General features: G+C 52.0%; 1 protein-coding gene across 1 annotated transcript in view; it reads right to left on the reverse strand.

Moving 5' to 3' along the window:
* Nucleotides 1-15,527, reverse strand: part of IQSEC2 (IQ motif and Sec7 domain ArfGEF 2) — a 76,708-nt gene extending 61,181 nt beyond the window's left edge. The window contains exon 1 of the mRNA XM_088028772.1: nt 14,821-15,527. Coding sequence (XP_087884898.1) covers nt 14,821-15,527 — 707 coding nt within the window. The remainder of the gene's footprint in view (nt 1-14,820) is intronic.
* Nucleotides 15,528-19,493: the final 3,966 nt, after the last annotated feature.

The raw sequence follows: 19,493 nt of genomic DNA on the forward strand, positions 1-19,493 counted from the left end.
CACTAGAATATCAGCTCCGCAGGGCAGAGATTTTATCTGTTTTGTTCACTGTGTCCAAGTACCTAGAACAAGGTGAACAGAGAAGATGTTCTTCTACAGTTAAGTAGATAATCTGCTACTTAGGGGTAAAAAGGCATTCTTGGCTAATAAAATAGCCAGAATATAGGCATGGGGTCACAAAGAAGTCCACTATGCTTAGGGAACCCTAGACAGTTCAATCCAACTTGAGTACTGGTCAGGAAGGGAAGACCGTGGCTAGAGAGATGAGTGGAGCCATGGCCTGACCAAAAGGGGTACACAAGAGCTTTCCTAGACCACAAATGGTGTAAAGACTTACATGTGATGATGGCCAGGGAATGGAAAAGCCCTCGGGAAGAGGCAAAGATACCTTTCAAGTTCAAGAGCCACCTAAATCATTACAATGTGAAAAGTGACTGTAAAAACCTTTTGAAAGATAATTCAGTTGGAGAAGAAGACTCCTGCCTAGGGGACCCATCTGAGCCCAGAATCAGACCTAGAAATGACACAGAGGCAGGTAGAGAGGTCAGGAGGATGACAGAATGGTGACATGCAAGAAAATCTCATAAAGGTTAATAAGAGAGAACAACCAGATCAATCACTGGACAAATCAGAAAGCTTGCTGGATAATGAAACCACTTTCAGCAAGGGATCCACCCGACATCGAAGGCCAAGATGGTGGCAGGGATGCAAAATGAAGGCCATGGCAATTTCGGCTGCCCGTTAACCTTTTGCTGGTGATTACTCTTCCCATAGTCCTTGATCACCACTACTCCTTGAACAAGTTCTGGGAGGCCAAGGATGCTGAGGATGATGATGAAGACGGCTGCATACTTCAAAGGAAATAGTTGGCTATCACTTTTTAAATTTCTTCCCCGGGAAATAACGAGGCAAGTGCCACTTCACATTTTTTTTTAAAGATTTTATTTATTTATTTGAGAGAGAGAATGAGAGACAGAGAGCACGAGAGGGAAGAGGGTCCGAGGGAGAAGCAGACTCCCTGCTGAGCAGGGAACCCAATGTGGGACTCAATCCTGGGACTCCAGGATCATGACCTGAGCCGAAGGCAGTCGCTTAACCAACTGAGCCACCCAGGCGCCCCTCACATTTTTATTTTAAAAAGAAGACAGGCAGAGACTGCAGCAAAGAGCCTTGAATACCAGGCAACAATGTATTGTCCTATAATTTCTGGGGAGCCCTTGGGGGGCTCAGCCCTGGGAGTGATAAGGTCAAATGCTGCTTCCCCAACCTCATGCTCCTTCCTGTCAAGCAGGCTTTATTTGGTCTCTACCATGTTCTGCCTTCTAGTAATCCAAAAAGAATAAAGTGACTATTTATTAAGCACTTACGACGGTTTGGGGCTTGTGTTAGGTTCTTGACAGCTGGGCGAGATGGTTATTCTTCTTGCCATTGTGTAGATGTGAATACTCAGGCTCAGGGCAGCGATGTGATTTGCCTACAGCTAATGAGCAGTAGAGCTGAGATTCAAGTCTGGGTTGGTCTGACTTTAAAACCAATGCTTTTAACTGCTACAGCTGTTGTTTCCTTCTGTCAAGTCAGAGCTAAGTGGCACTTCATCTCCCATACCAGCCTGTGAGCTTGGCCTCTCTCCCTCACCTGGCTCCAATCTCCCCTACATACAGTGCAGCCCAAGCCGCCCAAGCCCGCCCCCCCAACCCAGTGAGCATTGGGGGGGGGGGATGTGCTTCTGGAAGAAACAATCATTCAAGGTCAGAGGGGGAGCACCAAAAAGGGAAGGTGGGGTTAGGCACAGGTATTGCAGCCCAGATCAGCTCAGCATTATGACCATAAAAAAAGGGGGGGGGAGAGAGAAAAGGAAAATGGAACTGGTTCTCTCCAGCCCTCCCTTCCTGCCTCCCTCTGCTAGAGGCAGAGGGATGGAGGTTCAGCCATGGTGGGGAGGAGAGTGGGTGGGAGGGGGAGCAGCTTAGAGCAGCTCCCTGTTCCAGAAGCCTCAGCTCAGCCTCAAAGCCCCCTTCTGCACGCTAGGGGCCCATCTCTGACCTACCTGCTCTCACTGCCTAAGCAAAGGAGGCTGGGCTGCACTCCCAGGAGCCCACTAAAATGAATGTGAAAAATAAAATAAGGTATGAAGTCATAACAGTGAAGGGGATGGAAGAGAGCAGTATCAATGGATGAGAGATTTCAACAAATTTCTGGAAGCCAAAAAAAAAAAAAAAACCAAATCCACCACCAACAACAACAAAGAGAAGAGTGTTCATAGTTGAAGGAGAGCCAGGGACACCGCTCGGGGTTGCAGCCAGGGTGGGAGCCAATCGGGTCAGCAGAGGCCCAGAGAGACTCCAGACTCAGAGATGGTAGGTACGAGGAAGGGCATAAATGATCAGGATCTGGAAACAGGGGGCGGGGGGACACGCTGAAGGTAAGTACATGAAATTCTCCCCTGCTCCTCTAACTCCCAAATCCAGAATCCAAGCTGCCTAGTATGGCAAAATATCAGAGCGCTCCTGGCTAAGGGAATTAAACTATCTGGGATGAATTAGGGTACCCAGGGGCATGCTGGAGTACCCAGAATGAAATGCTTTTCATTTGGGAATTTAGGGGGCACCCATTATAACAGCCAGCCCCCTGGAGGCTCACCTAAAATAAAGCCAGCAAGTGGACAAGCCAGCCTGGATATACAGACATCTCAATCAGACTTTCTCCTAACTCACTCAGAAACTATAAAATAGAAAGTATGAGAGAAAGATAGGCAGCCTCGAGGATCGATCCGGATAGTTCCACGTCTAACTAGCGGACATTTCAGAAAGAGGAAACAGAGAAAACGAAGAGGAGGAAACTACCAAAGAAATTATGTAAGAAAAGGGTGCCTGGGTGGCTCAGTTGGTTAAGCGACTGCCTTCGGCTCAGGTCATGATCCTGGAGTCTCGGGATCGAGTCCCGCATCGGGCTCCCTGCTCGGCAGGGAGTCTGCTTCTCCCTCTGACCCTCTTCCCTCTCGTGCTATCTCTCATTCTCTCTCTCTCTCAAATAAATAAAAATCTTTTAAAAAATTATGTAAGAAAAGATAAAAAGGCATCCAACTGAATGGACTCACTGAGTACCAGGTCGGGTGAATGGAAAACAGACCTTGAACTGATTACATAGGGTTACATAGGTGGTTACAGAGCTGGTTACCTAGGTGTATTTGGCTTGTAAAAATTGACCGAGCTATTCATTTGTGATATGAGCACTTTTCTGTATGCATATTATATATATTTCAGTGTGGTGTTTAAAAAAAAAAAAACAACCCTTCTTCTAGAAATCTCTAAGCAAATTGTCCCCAGAAGATATGCTATGATTCTCCTGCAGTTTCAAGGAACTCCACACAACAGTAACGACATAAGTGAGCAAGCGAGCAAGCAAGGTAGAAAGAAAGTCCTGGTCCCAAATATAAAACCATGTAAACAGTGGTATGATTTTGAACCATGTCGTAGAGCATAAGAAAGGAAAATTCATTTGCTCTTGATGCTAGGAAACCTTCCTGGGAGTACAGAGGTTGCGACAGTGGACTATGGAAACTGAGGTGCAATTATAGTCATAAGCACGTAAACATGGTGTATTTATTGGTGGTCAACTTTTAAAATCAATTTGTCTTGATAAAGCACCGAAGACCTAATTATTATAGGATGCAAATGCAATCAACCTTGCAGAATGCAAAAGTACGGAGCACAGAATGTGGGAGGTGCAAGGGTGGAGGAGAGACGGAGGGAAGGATGAGACCCTAATAACTAGGTCTTACAGACCAAGCAGTGAAGAGATACTGTGGAAAATGGATGGAATAGGAAACCGCAGTTTAAAACACCACTTAAAAAAGTTACAAAGGTAACTAACAGAGGAACCAAAGTGGTAATGTAACTATCACAATCTGAGAGGGCGAGAAAGAGTCAGGTGTTGTAAATAAGCTAAATCCTCATTTGTCCTAGCAGAAAGAAGTCAGTAGATAATGTTTAAAGTTGATAAATGAAGGGCGCCTGCGTGGCTCAGTTGGTTAAGCGTCTGCCTTTGGCTCAGGTCATGATCCCAGGGTCCTGGGATGGAGTCCCGCATTGGGCCTCCTACTCAGCAGGGAGTCTGCTTCTCCCTCTGACCCTCCCCCACCCCCCACTTGTGATCTCCCTCTTTCTCACGCACTCTCTCTAATAAATAAATAAAATGTTTAAAAAAGATAAAGTTGATAAATGAAGAAATAACCACTGAAGCATGTTATTTAGAGATAGGAAATCGCCACCAGAAAACCTAAATGGTAAAAGCAGTCACCTCTGGGGGCTGGAAGGGGGGGGAACAGGGAGACATCAGCTTTTTACTACACAGGTCTTTGTGTACTCTTTGCCTTTTTTTAAAAAAGATTTTATTTTTAAGTAATCTCTCCGCCCAACATGGGGCTCTAACCCAACAACCCCCGAGATCAAGAGTCATATGCTCTACTGCCTGAGCCAGTCTGGCGCCCCATTATTTGCCTTTTTAAAATATGTATATGTACCGCTTTAATATAATTTTAAAAAACAACTCCCTCCTCTTTCTTTGGACCTCAGTCTCCTGCATGGGACGGACAAAAGAGGGAGGGTGATTATTCCATGTGATGTGAGGTCCTGTTCTCCAATGCCGGCTTCTTTTTAGAGCAGGAATGACACAGGCAAGTGAAGGGCTAATGCCCCCCACCCCAACTAACACCTCAACTCCTTCTGGAGCCTCATTAGTCCGTGAGGATGCCTTCTCAGCTGCCCCAGCCAGCACCGCCCTCTGGTCCCCTTCCAGCCCCACCATCATCCGTCCAGCCTCCCCAGCCTTCCATTCATTTGACTATTTACACCCATTAGTTATTTATACCTGCCTGAGTCACAAAGGATTTGAGGTGGCTTACTCCAATAACACAGATAAAGAAAGAATAAAAAATTGAACTAGAAAATAGGAGCTCAGAAAAAGAGATCAACAAAGATGCTCAAACTGTATTTCAAATTGGCCGGCAGCCGGGGAAGAAGAACGAGATACAATGAGCCATGATAGCCTCATATTAGGAAGGAGGAAATACACCCATTCTCAGGGGATGCAAATCTTTGCCGGGCACGGAATTTTGCAATTCACTGTCCATGGGAGATTTCATGAAGGAGAAACAAAGTTTTGTTTTTTAAACTTAATTTGTCCTACTTTAATGATGTGTTATCCAGATCTTTGGATGAGTTATCTCCTATAAAAACTAAAGAATCTCAGGTAACATCATGATTATAAAAATGAGGTATAAGAGGGGTACCTGGGTGGCTCAGTTGGTTAGCGTCTGCCTTCAGCTCCGGTCATGATCCTGGGGTCCTGGGATCGAGCTGCACATGGGGTTCCCTGCTCAGTGGGGAGTCTGCTTCTCCCTCTCCCTCTCCCCCCGACTTGTTCTCTCTCTCTCTCTCAAATGAATAAATAAAATCTTTTTAAAAATACAAAAAAAAAAAACTAAGGTATAAGAGCATGTGCTTTGGCACAATCTTGGATTATTTCATAGGTTTTCTTCCCCTGGAAATGACTATTAAGCACCTACAAGTATCAGGGAATGCCATTCAAATGATCTCGGTTAATCCTGATGACATAGCTGAGGTCCTCCAGTGGGCTGGGGCACAGCTGAGATTCAAACTCAGGTCTGTCTGCTAGTAGCCACACTTGTGGTGAGCATAGCATAGCGTATAAACTTGTGGAGTCACCGTGTCCTACACCTGAAAACGAATGTAACACTGTGTGTCCACTGCATTCAAAACAAAACAAAGCAGAGACAAACTTAGGTCTGTCTGTCTCCAAAGCTCATTCTTTGTGTATCATATGATGGGGCCTCAAAACCAAGGCATCCGGGCTGGAGATACTCTGCCCAAGGCAATGGGCACACAAGTGATGACAGACGCAAGCCTGCCCTCTTCCATGAAGACAGAAAAAAGAGGGATGGACGACAGGCCTGGCTCTCAGGTGGCAAGCTGCTTCTGAGCTGCCTCAGTTACATTAAATGAGGACCCCGAAGGCAGAGGAGAGCCGCAGGAAAAAAGGTGGGCCTGGGTGGAGAAAGGGAAAAATCTGTGTCCCCTCCCTCACTGTGAATCTAGAAGATTGGGTTTCTGAGGGGCTGAGCCAGACAAAGCGGAGGGTCTGTCTGCCACGGAAGCAAGAGACCCTTTCTTTGGGTGATGCCTCCTCTTCATGGCTTCCTCCCCAGCAAGTCAAAAACCTCCTTGAGCCCCGGTTTTCTCATCTGTAGGACACAAAGACAATGAGCCTTGCAACCTTCCCAGGATTTCAAGGCATAAAATTGCACACTTAAGGAATGGTCCTTTGACCACTGGCATTAACACTGACGTGATTCTTCTGCTCACACATCAAGCGGCCTCGGACAAGTCCTTTCTCTCTGGGCCTCAGCCTTCTCATCTGTGAAATGAATAGCTTGAGCAGAATGATTTTTAGGGTCTTTCTAGCTCCAAGTTTCTTGGCTTTTATGCTGGGATTATTGAAATCCGCCTGATTGTGAATTAGCCCAGCAGTCGGCTGCACACCCCTTTGCCACAGCACTTGCCAATGTGCTGTCACTGTCTTTCTCCTCCAGTAGATTATCTCTACTCCCCACTGCCCGAGATCAGGCCTTATCATCTCTCATCTACACTGTCACACTAGCCTCCTCACTGGATGCCCTCCAATCTGTCTTCCAAACTGTCCACTCATGGGATCTCTCCAAAACATGGCTCTCGACACATCACCCCATACTCTAAAATGAGCACCTCTTTCCTCAACCTAAAACCCTATCTTGGCTCCCAATTCCCAACAGAATAAAGTTCCTTATCCTGCTATTCAAGTGTCCTCCTGATCTGGGCTGGCTGACTCTTCAGATCCTCCTCCAGACCCTTCCTGCCTCGCTGTTTGTGCTTTAGTTTGTACTGACCTCATAAAAGTATTCCCCCCCGCCCACACACACACCCTGCTGGTTCCATGTCTCTGCACATTCACTCATGCAGTCCCCTCTGCCTTAGCCTCCCTTTTGCTCTCCATTTCCACCAACCCACATACCGTCCTTCTTCATCTAGCTCACTCCTACTCATCCCCCAAGTCTCAGCTCAGGCATCACCTCCTCCAGGAAGCTCTCCCCGACGGTCTAGGTAGATGTCCCTCCTTTGGGCACCCACAGCCCCCTGTGCTCCCCTCTGGCCCAGCACACAGGAAACCCCAGTACCTTCATCTTCGCTACCCAACTGACAATGCCGTGAAGCCAGGAGCTGTATGATAGTAACCACGGAACTTCCTGCCTGCAGTACTACAAGGCATGGCTGACCTCTCTTTCAGAAACGTGGTGAGCTCCCACATGGTCTTTCCCTCTGGCTCTTCTACAGCACAGAGTTTGGCAAAGTTATTAACAAAAATAATGCCTATTGCTAAGTAAGCAGACACTGTGTGCTAAACCCTTCACCTATGTCATCTTATTTAATTTGCACAACGATCATGAGAAGATTTATAACCATTTATGAATTGGTCAGTCTATCAGATGGACAACTGCCTCCCTCCCAGTGTTTACAAGGGAATTTGGGGGAGGGAATACAATTTAGGTAGCTTTCATCACGGATATGATGACAATGATTCTAAAGTGGCTATAGAAAGGAAAATATTGGCTTTATTCAGGTGAGTGCAGCATCCTGGAATCCAGTAGGAAATCACAGGGCCCCCCAGACATGCGGTCATATTCTCCCTTTAAAAGGGTATAAAGATCACATAGCTACAAAGAAATGCACTGATATTAGGGAAATGATACATATCAGGTGCTAATTGTGATAAATTTCCTTCCAAAATGTTAGAGGAATCATCCTAATGTGCCCGCAGAACTCTGGCTTGTTATTTTTGTTTTGAAGATGTGAGGCGACAATCTTGGTGAAGTTGTTTTGTTTGCTACATTACACCTCTAGGGGGCAGGGCAGCCCCACAGATTATTTTCATCCTTGTCTCTCAGCTTTCCATCCTGATCAGAACCTTGATGGGTATGTTAGGCAGACAGGCAATTTCCTGACATATTTGGCGGCGGGGTTGGCGGGGGGGGGGGGAGGGAGAGGCGCAACATGAATCTTATCTATCAAAAAACATAGTTTTGGGGCGCCTGGGTGGCTCAGTTGGTTAAGCGTCTGCCTTCGGCTCAGGTCATGATCCCGGGGTCCTGGGATCGAGCCCCGCATCGGGCTCCCTGCTCAGCGGGAAGCCTGCTTCTCCCTCTTCCTCTGCCTCTTCCCCTGCTTGTGAACTCTTTCTCTCTTTCTCTGTCAGATAAATAAATAAAATCTTTTTTTAAAAAAAAGAAAACATAGTTTTATCCTCATCTGCTACTTGAGAAAACAGAGGCTCTCAAAGTTAAGTGACTTGCCTAGAGTCGCAGAAAAGTCCTCCTTCCACGGCCTTGCACTTTCCCTGACTACTAAGGCCCCTAGAGAGATTTGGCTCTTAAGTGCTTGAGAACAGCCTTCCCCACATAAATGGTTTCAACGTGGATGCTTGGAGAGAGACCAAATAACTTCCAGGAGAAAGTCGGAGTAACTAGCAAATTACCTGGTCCTAAGTGAGTTACATCAAAAGTGGAAACAAGTCACTTACTCATCATTCTTCCCCATGACCAGGGTATATCATTCTGCCAGGGAACGCAGCAGGGAAAGAGCCAAAGGGGCTGCATCTCATTTTGACTCTAAGATCCCACGCCTGGCCCAGGGTCTGAGCCCAATAACAACTCGATGGTAAAGAAGGCACTTTCCACTAGACTAGGCAGACTGCATGCAGGTCCTATGCGTGTCTCTTGGCTCCTTTCAGAGCAGAACATCTTACACTGAGGGTCAAGACCATGGTATGACACGGCCACGGCATGGGAGGGAGAGGTAACGATGAGCAGATTGGCCTCGATGTCCCCGAAGGTTCATCTGACTCTGCTAGCCTGACATCCTAGCAACTGGCAAGATGGGTGAGTGCGAAACGCACAGAGAGTGGAGGCCAGACCACTTCTGGGGGCAAGGCCACAGAGGAGCCAAGAGGACTCTGCAGTGGAGCCATCTCGTGCCGCAGGAGCCCCGGAATGAGGAAAGACGTAGGCTCCTCTGGCCATTAGTGCACCGAGGCTTAAGCTGACATTCATTTGTCTATTCAACACTTACTGGGCAGCTGCTATGCGCTGTGCTGTGCTGTGCTGTGCTGTGTGTTTCCAAGCTGCTTGCTCTCGCACTCATGCCCAGAGCACCTGCCACAGGCGTCGGCACAACATGCTCTCGACACGTGTCCGTTCAATCTCAATCTGAAGGGGCCCTCGATCCAGTAGTGAGGACATGAGATGCAAACAAAGAACCATAAAGGTATCAAAAGGGGCAAAGTGCTCATTTCAAGGGTCGGAGATAAACCAGCAAACCAACATGGGAGAGGGGACAGTGCAGCTCAGCCTTGGGAAGTGGATGGAGCTACAGCCCAGGAGAAGGAGACAGCATAAGTAAGGCCCACGAGACCCTCCGCAGGCTGAGTGGGCTAACGCGGGGGTACCCTGGCCCTTCTGGCTGGAGCATGGTCTGTGGGAAGGGGCCTGCAGGAAGATGAGAGGAGAGCGGTGAGTTGGGTCCTGATCCTAAGAGGGCCCCGCGTGGCAGGTGGAGGAGTGTGAACATTCTCCCACAGGCCGAAGGCAGAGCGAAACCCCGGGAGCCCTGCAGAAAGCTTGGCCTGGCTGCGTGTCACCAGAGGCTTGACAGAGCAAGAGCAGGGGCGGCATCTGTGAGAGAAGACTGTGGCAAAAATCCAGGCGGCCATCAGGAGACGGACCCTGACTCAAGCAGTGGTCTCGGCAGCTCTGCTCGGGGGAGGGGGGAGGCCGGAGCCGAGCCTGGAGTGTCTTTAACATCTTTCCACCTTGCCTGCAGGAGGCAATGGTGTGCACAGACTTGAGCCAGACACTTCGGGGCCCCATGCGGTTGTGTAACCTCAGGCAGGTCACTGCACCTCTCTGATCCTCGTTTCCCTGTCAGAACAATGAGGATAATACTAACCCCCACCTGGCAGGGACTCTGCAAGTGAGATAAGCAGCCGGACTGCATGGTGGGTGAGAATGCTGCAGATGGACTCTGGAGCCTGACCACCTGGGCTCCTCCGAGCTCTTTCTCAGTCCTGCTGCTTATTCACTGAGTGACCTTGGGTAAGTTAACCAACCTTTCTGGGCCTCGGTTTCCTCATCTGTGAAATGGATTTAATAACAATATCCACATCAAAGGATTCACGTGAAGACTGAATGAATTAATACATGGAAAGCGCTTAGAACAAATAGTGCTTGGCACACAGTAAATGCAGTAAAAAAAAAAAAAAGTGCTAGCTATTATTACATAAAGCCACAGAGGGTGGTGCCTGGCACACAGAAGGATGAGACTCACTCAGCACGTGTGTGGCCTCTTCTCTATGCTCCAGGCCTTTACTATGCTCTCAGCAAATTCAGAGGCCCCAGTAGGCAAGGCAGGGGGCGGGAGGGGTGTGAGATGAAAGAGTAACAGAGGGCAAGCCTGGGTCCCGTCTTTCTCCCGCCTAGGCCCCCATCTGACACCAGGAGACACCCACTCTCTTCAAAGCCCTCCAGCCGGGTCCTCGGCAAGTGGCCTGCCCTGCCCTGATCCTTCCTTCCTCCCAGAACCTCCACACCCCACCACCCTTGCTGCTCGTTTTGTGCTGAGCACTGTCGTTATGGTGGGCTGAGCCTGGAACCCTGCATCTCTGGCCAGGAAGAAGGGGCTCTGCAAGCGCAGAGAGCATGGTGTTTGCTCAGCCTGGTGGCCCCTCCTGCTCTGTGCACGCAGCCAAGAAATGTTTGTGGATGACAACAACCCCATTCTTGCCCCAGATCTAGACAGAGAAGCAAGACTCCTCTAATTCTCATTCAACTCGACATTATCATTTCCTCCCACGCAAGTGTAATGCTCCCAACACAGTGGGGGGAAAATAAATGGCTTACCCTCCTGGGAAGAAGGAGAAACCCCCCTCCCCAGGAAAAGCACCCTAGACCCCAAAGGAGACAGACTTCCCCGGGGCCCTCTCCCAGGGCTCACTCTCCCCCCGCCCCCCTCCCCGCCACACTCCCTCCCAGTGTCCTCGGCCCCTGCAGGAAGCACACACTGACACAGCCCAGCAGCCAAGCAGTAGACCACGCATTGCCCTGGCTGTCAGGAACACCAGGCCAGGCCCTCTGGTTGCTATCCCCCAATGTGAGCCAGCTTGCAGGGTGGGCGGGGAGGGGGGAGGGGTGTGTGCAGGCGGGGCGGGGGCAGAGGATGGAGAGTTACCACCAAACCAGCTTCAGCCCACCGCCGCCTACAGCAGAGCCGGAGCTGGGCCCGTGCAAGAGCGTGGGAAATACAGCTCTCAGCAGTGGCCCCCAGCACACCCGTAAATCATTCCAGGCGCCAGAACTGCAAGGGGGGCCAGGCCAGGACCAACAACGAATGCAGAGCTCTTCTCCAATCATCTGGAGACGGGTGACGATGCCAAGGATAAAAGACCCGAAGGAACGTTGGTGGAGACCAGCAGCGACTAACAAACAAGCAAGCAAACAAACAAGCAAAGCCCTCACATCCAGAAGACCAGTGGCCAGAAGGAGGTTGAGCCTCGTCTCGCTCTCTGCTGCACGAAAAAGGCCACACCCAGAGCACAGCAGAAGGCAGACTGGCATCCGGGAACCTGTCCAGAGGAGACAGCACGGGAGGATGTGGGAATCCTGGGGGTATGACACGGGTGGGGGGTGGACACGACAGCGGCTATCAGCTGCAGTAGACGGACAGTTCACAGGACCGAGAGTCCGTCTTCGGGCGTGTGACCTCTGGCGTGTCGCTTCCCTCCTCTGAGCCCCCTCAGTTTCTTCGGCTAGAAAATGTGGATCGTGGTGGCAGCCCCACAGGGTCGCAGGGAGGACTAAATTAAGTCCCCAGGCACACGGGGCCCTCACCAAGCGGCCGCTGGGCCCTGGCCCCCTCTCTCCCCTCTTCCACCGCCAGAGGGAGCCTGGGGACCAGAAACGTCTATAGCCTGTATAGCCTGTAGCCTGTACCAGCGCTACCTATCCCCCCTCCCGCGCTGCAGCCTCTGCTGCGAACACCGCCGCGCCGCCTGGCCCGGCTTCCAGCGGCAGCCTTCTCACCCGCTCCTTGCAAACCCAGGACGGGCCGGGCAGGGGCCTCTCCTCAGCAGCTGCGGTAGCAGCAGTGGCCACTGCATCCACAGGCCCCCTCTTGATGCCCGGCCAGGAGGGAGAGTGGAAAGGAGGGAGACACAGCCTTCTTCCCTCCCCCCGTCGGCGCCCCCACTCTTCCCAGAGTCAGCTCCTCCTGCTCAAGTCCTCTAGGTACCTAAGGCTCTCCTGGCCTCTCCCAGCTTGTGACCTGGCCAGGTCCCGAAGCCAAGAGACTCCTGTGGGTTGGAAAGCTCTGGTGGAAAAATGACAGGCCTCGGAGACAGGTGGACGTAGGTTCGAGTCCCAGCTCCACTAGGAGCCAGCAGCGTAATCTTGAGCAAAACCCTTTCGTCTTGGAGCCTCAGTTTCCCCAGCTCTAAAATGGAGTTGCTACTGCTCACTGCACAGGGCCTGTTGTGAGGCCCCAAAGAGGCAATAATGGATGTGCAAATATTTAATATATGGTTAGGAGAGAGTCACAGTACCATCTAAACTCTCTTATTAATCCAGTAGGAAATGTGAGGCAAAGAAATCCAAGGAACAGCCTGGAGGGTGCACAAAAGAGGGACAGACCGAGAGGCAGGCCTGTGCGGATGGCAGAAGCACAGAGCTCAAGAGCAAATGGGCTTCCGGCCAGCCAAGAGATTCAGATCCACGCCTGCAGGATGGAGAATCTGAGGGTAATGGAATCCTGGAATTGGGGAAGACCCAGGTCACTTCACTGAGCTTTACACCCGATTCAGGAACGGTGCTTTCTCCAGCTCTTCCTGACACTCACTGGGCCTCTGCCGGACATGTCCAGCCAGCTCCCACCCCCCACCTCTTGAGTCAGTCCACTGCATCACCCGACAGCCAGGTTGCAAAGTTCTCCCTGATTAGCCCCCCAATTTCCCCCTGCTCCTGGTTCTGCTCCCTGGAGCCACACATAATGAGGCTGTCGCAGGTGTGACCACTCTAGAAAAGTCGTCCACAGCCAGGCTCGAGGACCACCAGGCCCATCCAGTCTCCTGCTCCCACCCCCACCATGGCCCTCTCCTGAAACAGCCTCGCTTGGTGGGTCTGGCCCCTTCCTCCAGTGTGGGATCCATACAGGCAGTCTACAGGGAATGGGCTCCCAGCAACCATGCCTGGACAGGAGAACCCATCTCCCTCGGCCCCGGACTACTCTGGGGCAGTCCACACCAAAACTCAGCTGAGGGTGCACTGCAGTGGAGCCCAGCTGAGCCCTCGAGCTGCAGCTGCAGCTCCTGGGGCCCAGCCATCTCAACCCAGCACCCCAGCCTGCTGCCTCACCACGGGGGAGTTGCAGAGAGCTGTCTCCCGGCAGATTTCCCGAGGCAGAAGGCTTCCCCACCCCCAGCCCAGCCTCCAAGAGACACTCCACTGGTTGTGGCACATGGTAGGACCAGCTGAGCAGTGAGAGGAGGGGGAAGGCTGTCCATTCGCTAGAGGACTTTAGACTTGCTCGGTAGTATGGCTGGATTAGTCACAGAACCCTCAAATCTAAGCTGGGGGACCTTAAAGAGCATTCAAGGCAGACAAGATATGGGGGGACCTGATGGCCTGAGAGAGGAAGGGACTCAGTCAAGGTCACGAAGTCAGTCTGCAGCACAGCTGGAAGGGGAACCCAGGTCTCCTAACTCCCGGTTCAGTGTTCTTTCCAATACAGCAAAAGGGAAAGCAGGGAGCCTTCAGGGCAGCCCTGTGAGCCTGCATGCCCTTGACTCTCTTAAAGCCTGACATTTATCCCAACCAGCTCATGGTACTGTCTTCAGGGAAGAAGTGAACCCAGCCCATGGCCCACCAACCCAAGAGATACTGCCAAGGTGTCCCAAATAGGCTGACACAGACCCCAGCACAGAAACTGGCACTGATCCAACAAGAGGGAAGCTCTGTAGACTTCCCTTCCTGGTAGCTCTTTAACTGGGTGGTGTTTTTCTCCAGGGTGGAGAGGGGGTGGTCTTTGAGGAACTAGCCAAGGGCCTGGCCTCCATCTTTGCTCCCCCATCTTTGCTCCCCTGGCCAGGATGTGCTGCAGTTCCCCTCAGAGGGACGTCTCAGCCTCCAGCAGCCATTCCGGTCCCCACCTGCCTCTCTGGGAAAGGATGGGGCTGAGGCCGCCAGAGACAAGATCAGGCCTGCACTCAGGACCTGCAGAGGAGATCCAAAGTGGGGGGGGGGGGAAGATGGGGGCTTTCTTTCCCTTGGGGCTCTGAGGTGACACCATCAGATAATAGAAATCCCAAGCAGCACATCCAAAATAAATAAATAAATCAAAAGCCATCCTCTGACAAGGGTACAGCTAAGGGGGTGAAGAAGTGGAGGGGTGATGACTGCTGTAGGCCCTTACTGGCCGTGGTTTTGAGAAAGAAGAGACACCTGCACTCATCTGGCCAACCCAGGCTGGGGTGGCTAGAGAAGGGGTGGCGGCTCCTGGAGGAGGACCCAGCTCCTCCTGACGGGCTGGGATGGGAGAGGAGGACATGGAATCAGGCACCGGCTTCTTACTTTATCAGCCGGACAAGTTGGAGAGGGAACTAGAGGGGAAGAGCTGGGGTGAACGGAGTCGGGGGGGGGGTGGTTTACGAACACACGTTCCTTACTTTCTCTGGAGGGTTGTGGCCGGGCTGGTGCTGGTACTGGTGCTGTGGCCGCCGCCGGCCCCGGGGCTGGAGCTCCTGGATGCGCCACGGCTCATCTGGCCCCGCTCCCGCGGTGGCCGGGGCCCCACGCCCACCGCCGCCGAATAGCTGGCTTCCTTCTCGCGGCCCGGGTGAGCTGGCCCCGTCTCCCGCCCGCCACGCTCGCGACCCAGGGCTGGGTTCTCGTGGTGCAGGTGGCACTGGGCCACGTCGCGCTCACGGGCTGGGTAGCCGGTAGTGTCCTGGAGCGGGTAGGCGGCGTCCCGCTCCTTGTCCCGATACACTGCCTCCCGGTTCTGGTAGGTGCCGTCCCGGTTCGGGTAGCCCACGTCCCGAGCCGCCTGGTGGAACTGGCTCTCCCGCAGCTCGCGGTGGTGGAACTGGGTCTCGCGCAGGTTCTGGTACTGGCTCTCGCGGCCGGGGCTATCCCGCGCGCCGTGGGGGTCCCGGTGCAGCTCCCCGCGGTGCAGCTGGCTCTCCTCCCTCAGGTCGCGGTTCTCCTGGGTGAGCTGGTCCAGCTGGCCCTCCAGCTCTTCAATGCGCCGCCGCTGGGTCTCCAGCAGCTGCTGCTGGCTCTCGATGATGTTGTTCAGCTCCAGCAGGTACTCCACCGCCCGGTTGGGGCTCTCGGATCCCGGACCGCCCGGGGGCCCCGACCCCGCCTCCATTCTGGCGGCCCAGGGGCAGGGGAAGGGGCAGGAGAGCCCGGTCCCCGCTCGCTCACGGCGCCACCCTCCCCCGGGCCCAGCCGGGGGAGGGGGCCGGCGGGACGCGAGGGCGCGCACCGGGCTCGAGGGCCCGGGGGCCCGGGGGGGCCCGGGAGACAGCTCTGGGGCCGGCGGCACGGGGAGCAGGAGCTGAGGCTACCGCTGCCGCCGCCACCGCCACAGCTCAGGAGGACGCGGCCCACGGCGCTCCGCCCGCTGCGGAGTCACTGCGCAGCGCGGCCGCGCGGGACCGCCCCGGCCGCCGGCCCGCCCCCCGCCCCTGCCCCCACCCCGCGCGCCCGGTCCGCCCCCGCGCGCCCCACCTGCCGCCGCCACCCGCGCCCGAAGGCGGACCCGCCCCGAGACACCCGCGCCAGGCCGGCGCCAGCCGCATCACAGGCTGCGGGAGATCTCTCCGTGGCACCGCTCCCAGGGTCTTCGCCTAACGCAGCCCAACGAAGCCCTCCATCCCGGTCCGTTCCAGTGTCCCTCGGGTCCTCTCAGCCCGAGATCCTCATCTAAGACATCCCTGGAACCACCCCCCACCCCGTCTCAGGCAGCCTCTGGGTCCGGGCACCCCCACGGACTCCGCATCCCCTGGGTCTACCAATCCCAAGTGTCAGATTCCCCATCCCAGCCAACCCTTGGACGTCCTATCTCAGGCGACCTCCCTCCCGCCCACATCCCGGGTAGTCCCAGGATTTCTCATCCTCGCCAGTCCGTGGACCATTCTTCCATCCCAGCCAGCCCCGTGTCCCTCCAGCCCAGGCAGTCCACAGCTCCCCCTTCCCAGGCAGCCCCCGGAACATCACCCCCCTTTCCCCACACACTACATCACAGTTATCCCCCCACTCCAGCTAGTTCCTAAACTCTCCATCCAAGGCAGCATCCAGATCCCCTACCCCAGTGAACCCCAGGATCGCCAAAGTTAGCTGGTCCCTGGGTGCTCCAACCAAGGCAGTCCCAGGATCCCATCCCAACAAGTTCTGGGACTCCCCATGGCAGCCGGTCTTAGGATCAAAGCTCCATTCATGCATTCAACTCTCACTTTCTGCCCTCCTTTGGAAATGTTCTTCTCCACTCTGTCCATCGTCTTCATCCAGTGGAACTGTAGCCATCCTTCAAGACTTAAATGTCACCTTACTGAAGCCAACCTCGATTTCCCTGGCCAGAAGCTCTTGCTTTCGCTCTCCTCTCAACCTCCCATTACACTTCTCTACACTTCTCCTGTGGTACTGTGGGACAAGTGGAATTCTGCTTTAAAGCACATTCGTTTGTGTTCTTGTTTTATGTCCTCTGCCAGTCTGAGCTCCTTAAAGCCAGAAACATGTCTTCATTCATCTTTGTGAGCAGGTTGGGGTAGAGGAGAAAGCATCCGTTTTACAGTCAGACAAAAATGGATTTAAATTCTATCTTCTCCTCTCTGAACTTCCATTTCCCCAATTAATAACACCTGCCTCACAGGAATGGTCTTGGAAAAAAGCAGGTAAAATCATTTGGCACAGAGAACACAACCCACAAATAGGAGAAAATATTTGCAAATGGTATATCTGATAAGTGTTTTGTATTCAGAATACACAAAGAACTCTTAGAGCCCAACAACAAAAAAGACGACCCAATATTTTTGAATGGGTGAAGAATTTGAAGAGACATTGCTCCGAGGAAGATGTACAAAGGACCAATAAGCTTGTGAAAAGACGCTCACCACCATTAGCCACCAGAGAAATGCAGATCAAAAACCACAATGAGACACACACACACACACACACACACACACACACACACACACACACTGAGCTTTCTGTGCTACCCACACGGTGTTGTTCTGGGTTCCTGTCATAACTTTCACGATTTCCAGAGCCCTTGGTGTCCTGCAGATGAAGGAGGAGGCTGTCCTTAAATTCCTTGCAGCAGGAACACTTTTAGGAGGCACCAAGCTTGACTTCCAAGTGGAACAGTACATCTACAAAAGGAAAAGTGAAGGCATCTACATCTTAAATCTGAAGAGAACCTGGGAGGACCTTCTGCTGGTGGCTTGTACCATTGTTGCCATTGAAAACCTGGCTGATGCCAGTGTCATATCATCCAGGAATACTGGCCAGGGAGCTGTGCTGAAGTTCGTTGTTGCTACCGGAGCCACTCCTACTACTGGCTGCTTCACTCCTGGAAGCTTCCCTAGCCAGCTCCAGGCAGCCTCCTAGGAGCCATGACTTCTGGTGGTGACCGGTCCCAGGGCTGACCACCGGCCTGTCACAGAGGTGTCTTATGTTAACCTGCCTACCATCGCTCTGTGGAACACAGACTCTCCTCTGTGCCATGTGGGCATTGCCATCCCGTGCAACAACAAGGCAGAACCCTCAGTGGGTCTGATGTGGTGGGTGCTGGACCAGGAAGTTCTGTCTGCGCATGCGTGGCATCATCTCCCATGAGCACCCAGGGGAGGTCATGCATGATCTCTACTTCTACAGAGATCCTGAAGAGATTGAAAAGGAAAAGCAGGCCACTGCTGAAAAGGCTGTGTCCAAGGAAGCATTTCGAGGTGAATGTACTGCTCCAGCTCCTGAGTTTACTGTTACTCAACCCAAGGTCGCAAACTGGTCTGAAGGTGTGCATGTGCCATTGGTGCCTTTCCAGAAGTTCCCTATTGAAGACTGGAGCGCTCAGCCCACTACAGAAGACTGGTCCGCATCTCCCACTGCTTTGGCCACTGAATGGATAGGAACAACCATTGGGTGGTCTTTTGGGATGCAAAATGGTGTGGTCACTTGGGAAAACAGTTTGAAATTTTCTCAAAATGTTAAACATAGACTTACCACATGACCTGGAAATTCCACTCCTAGGTATATAGCCAAGAGAAATGAAAACATATGTCCACCAAGAAACATGTACATCAATGTTCATAGCAGCATTATTTGTAATAACCAAAAAGTAGAAATAATTAAATGTTCATCTGTTGATGAATGGGCAAACAGAATGCACCATATCCACACATTGGAGTATTATTCAAGCCACAAAAAGGAATAAAATGCTGATCCATGCTGAAACATGGATAAACCTTAAAAACATTATGCCACGTTATGCTAAATGAGACACAAAAGGCCACATATCGTGGGAGCGCCTCGGCGCCTCAGTTGCTTTAGCAGCCGACTCTTGATTTTGGCTCAGGTCATGATCTCAGGGTCATGAGATTGAACCCCCTATTGGGCTCCATGCTGGGTGTGGAGCCTGCGTAAGTTCCTCACTCTCCCTCTTCTTCTGCCCCTTCCCCCCTGCAGGCACGCTCTCTCTCTTAAAAAAAAAAAAAGGCCACATATCATGATTTCACTTATATAAAATTCCAGAATAGGCAAATTCATAGAGACAAAAAGCAGAGTAGTGCTTGCCAGGGGCTGGGGCATGTGTTGGGGGAAGGGGAGTGACTACTAACAGGTATGAGGTTTTTCTGAGGAAGAATGAAAATGTTCTAAAATTAGATTGTGGTGGGACGCCTGGGTGGCTCAATTGGTTAAGCCTCCGACTCTTGATTTCAGCTCAGGTCATGATCTCAGGGCTGTGAGATGGAGTCCCAAGGTGGGCTCCTCACTGGGTGTATAGCCTGTTTTAAGATTCTCTCTCTCCCTTTCCCTCTGCCCCTACCCCCTTCTCTCTCCCTCTCTAAAAATACAGTAAATAAAAAATAAAATTCGATTGTGGTGATGGTTGCATAACTCTGTTAATTAAAAATCACTGAACTGTACATTTTTAAAGGGAGAATTTTATGATACATGAATTTTATCTTGATAAGGCTAGTTTTAAAAAAACAAATACCTTGTACAGAGGGTAGCACATAAGAGCAACTACAGTAATAATAACTAACACATCTATGGAGCTCACCATGTGCCAGACACTGTGCTAAGCATTTTACATGTATGAGCTCACTTAATCCTC

The sequence above is a fragment of the Eumetopias jubatus genome, unplaced genomic scaffold (genome assembly GCF_037043125.1).
Source record: "Eumetopias jubatus isolate StellerSeaLion01/CBP00866 unplaced genomic scaffold, mEumJub1_p1.0 scaffold_11, whole genome shotgun sequence".
NCBI lineage: Eukaryota > Metazoa > Chordata > Mammalia > Carnivora > Otariidae > Eumetopias > Eumetopias jubatus.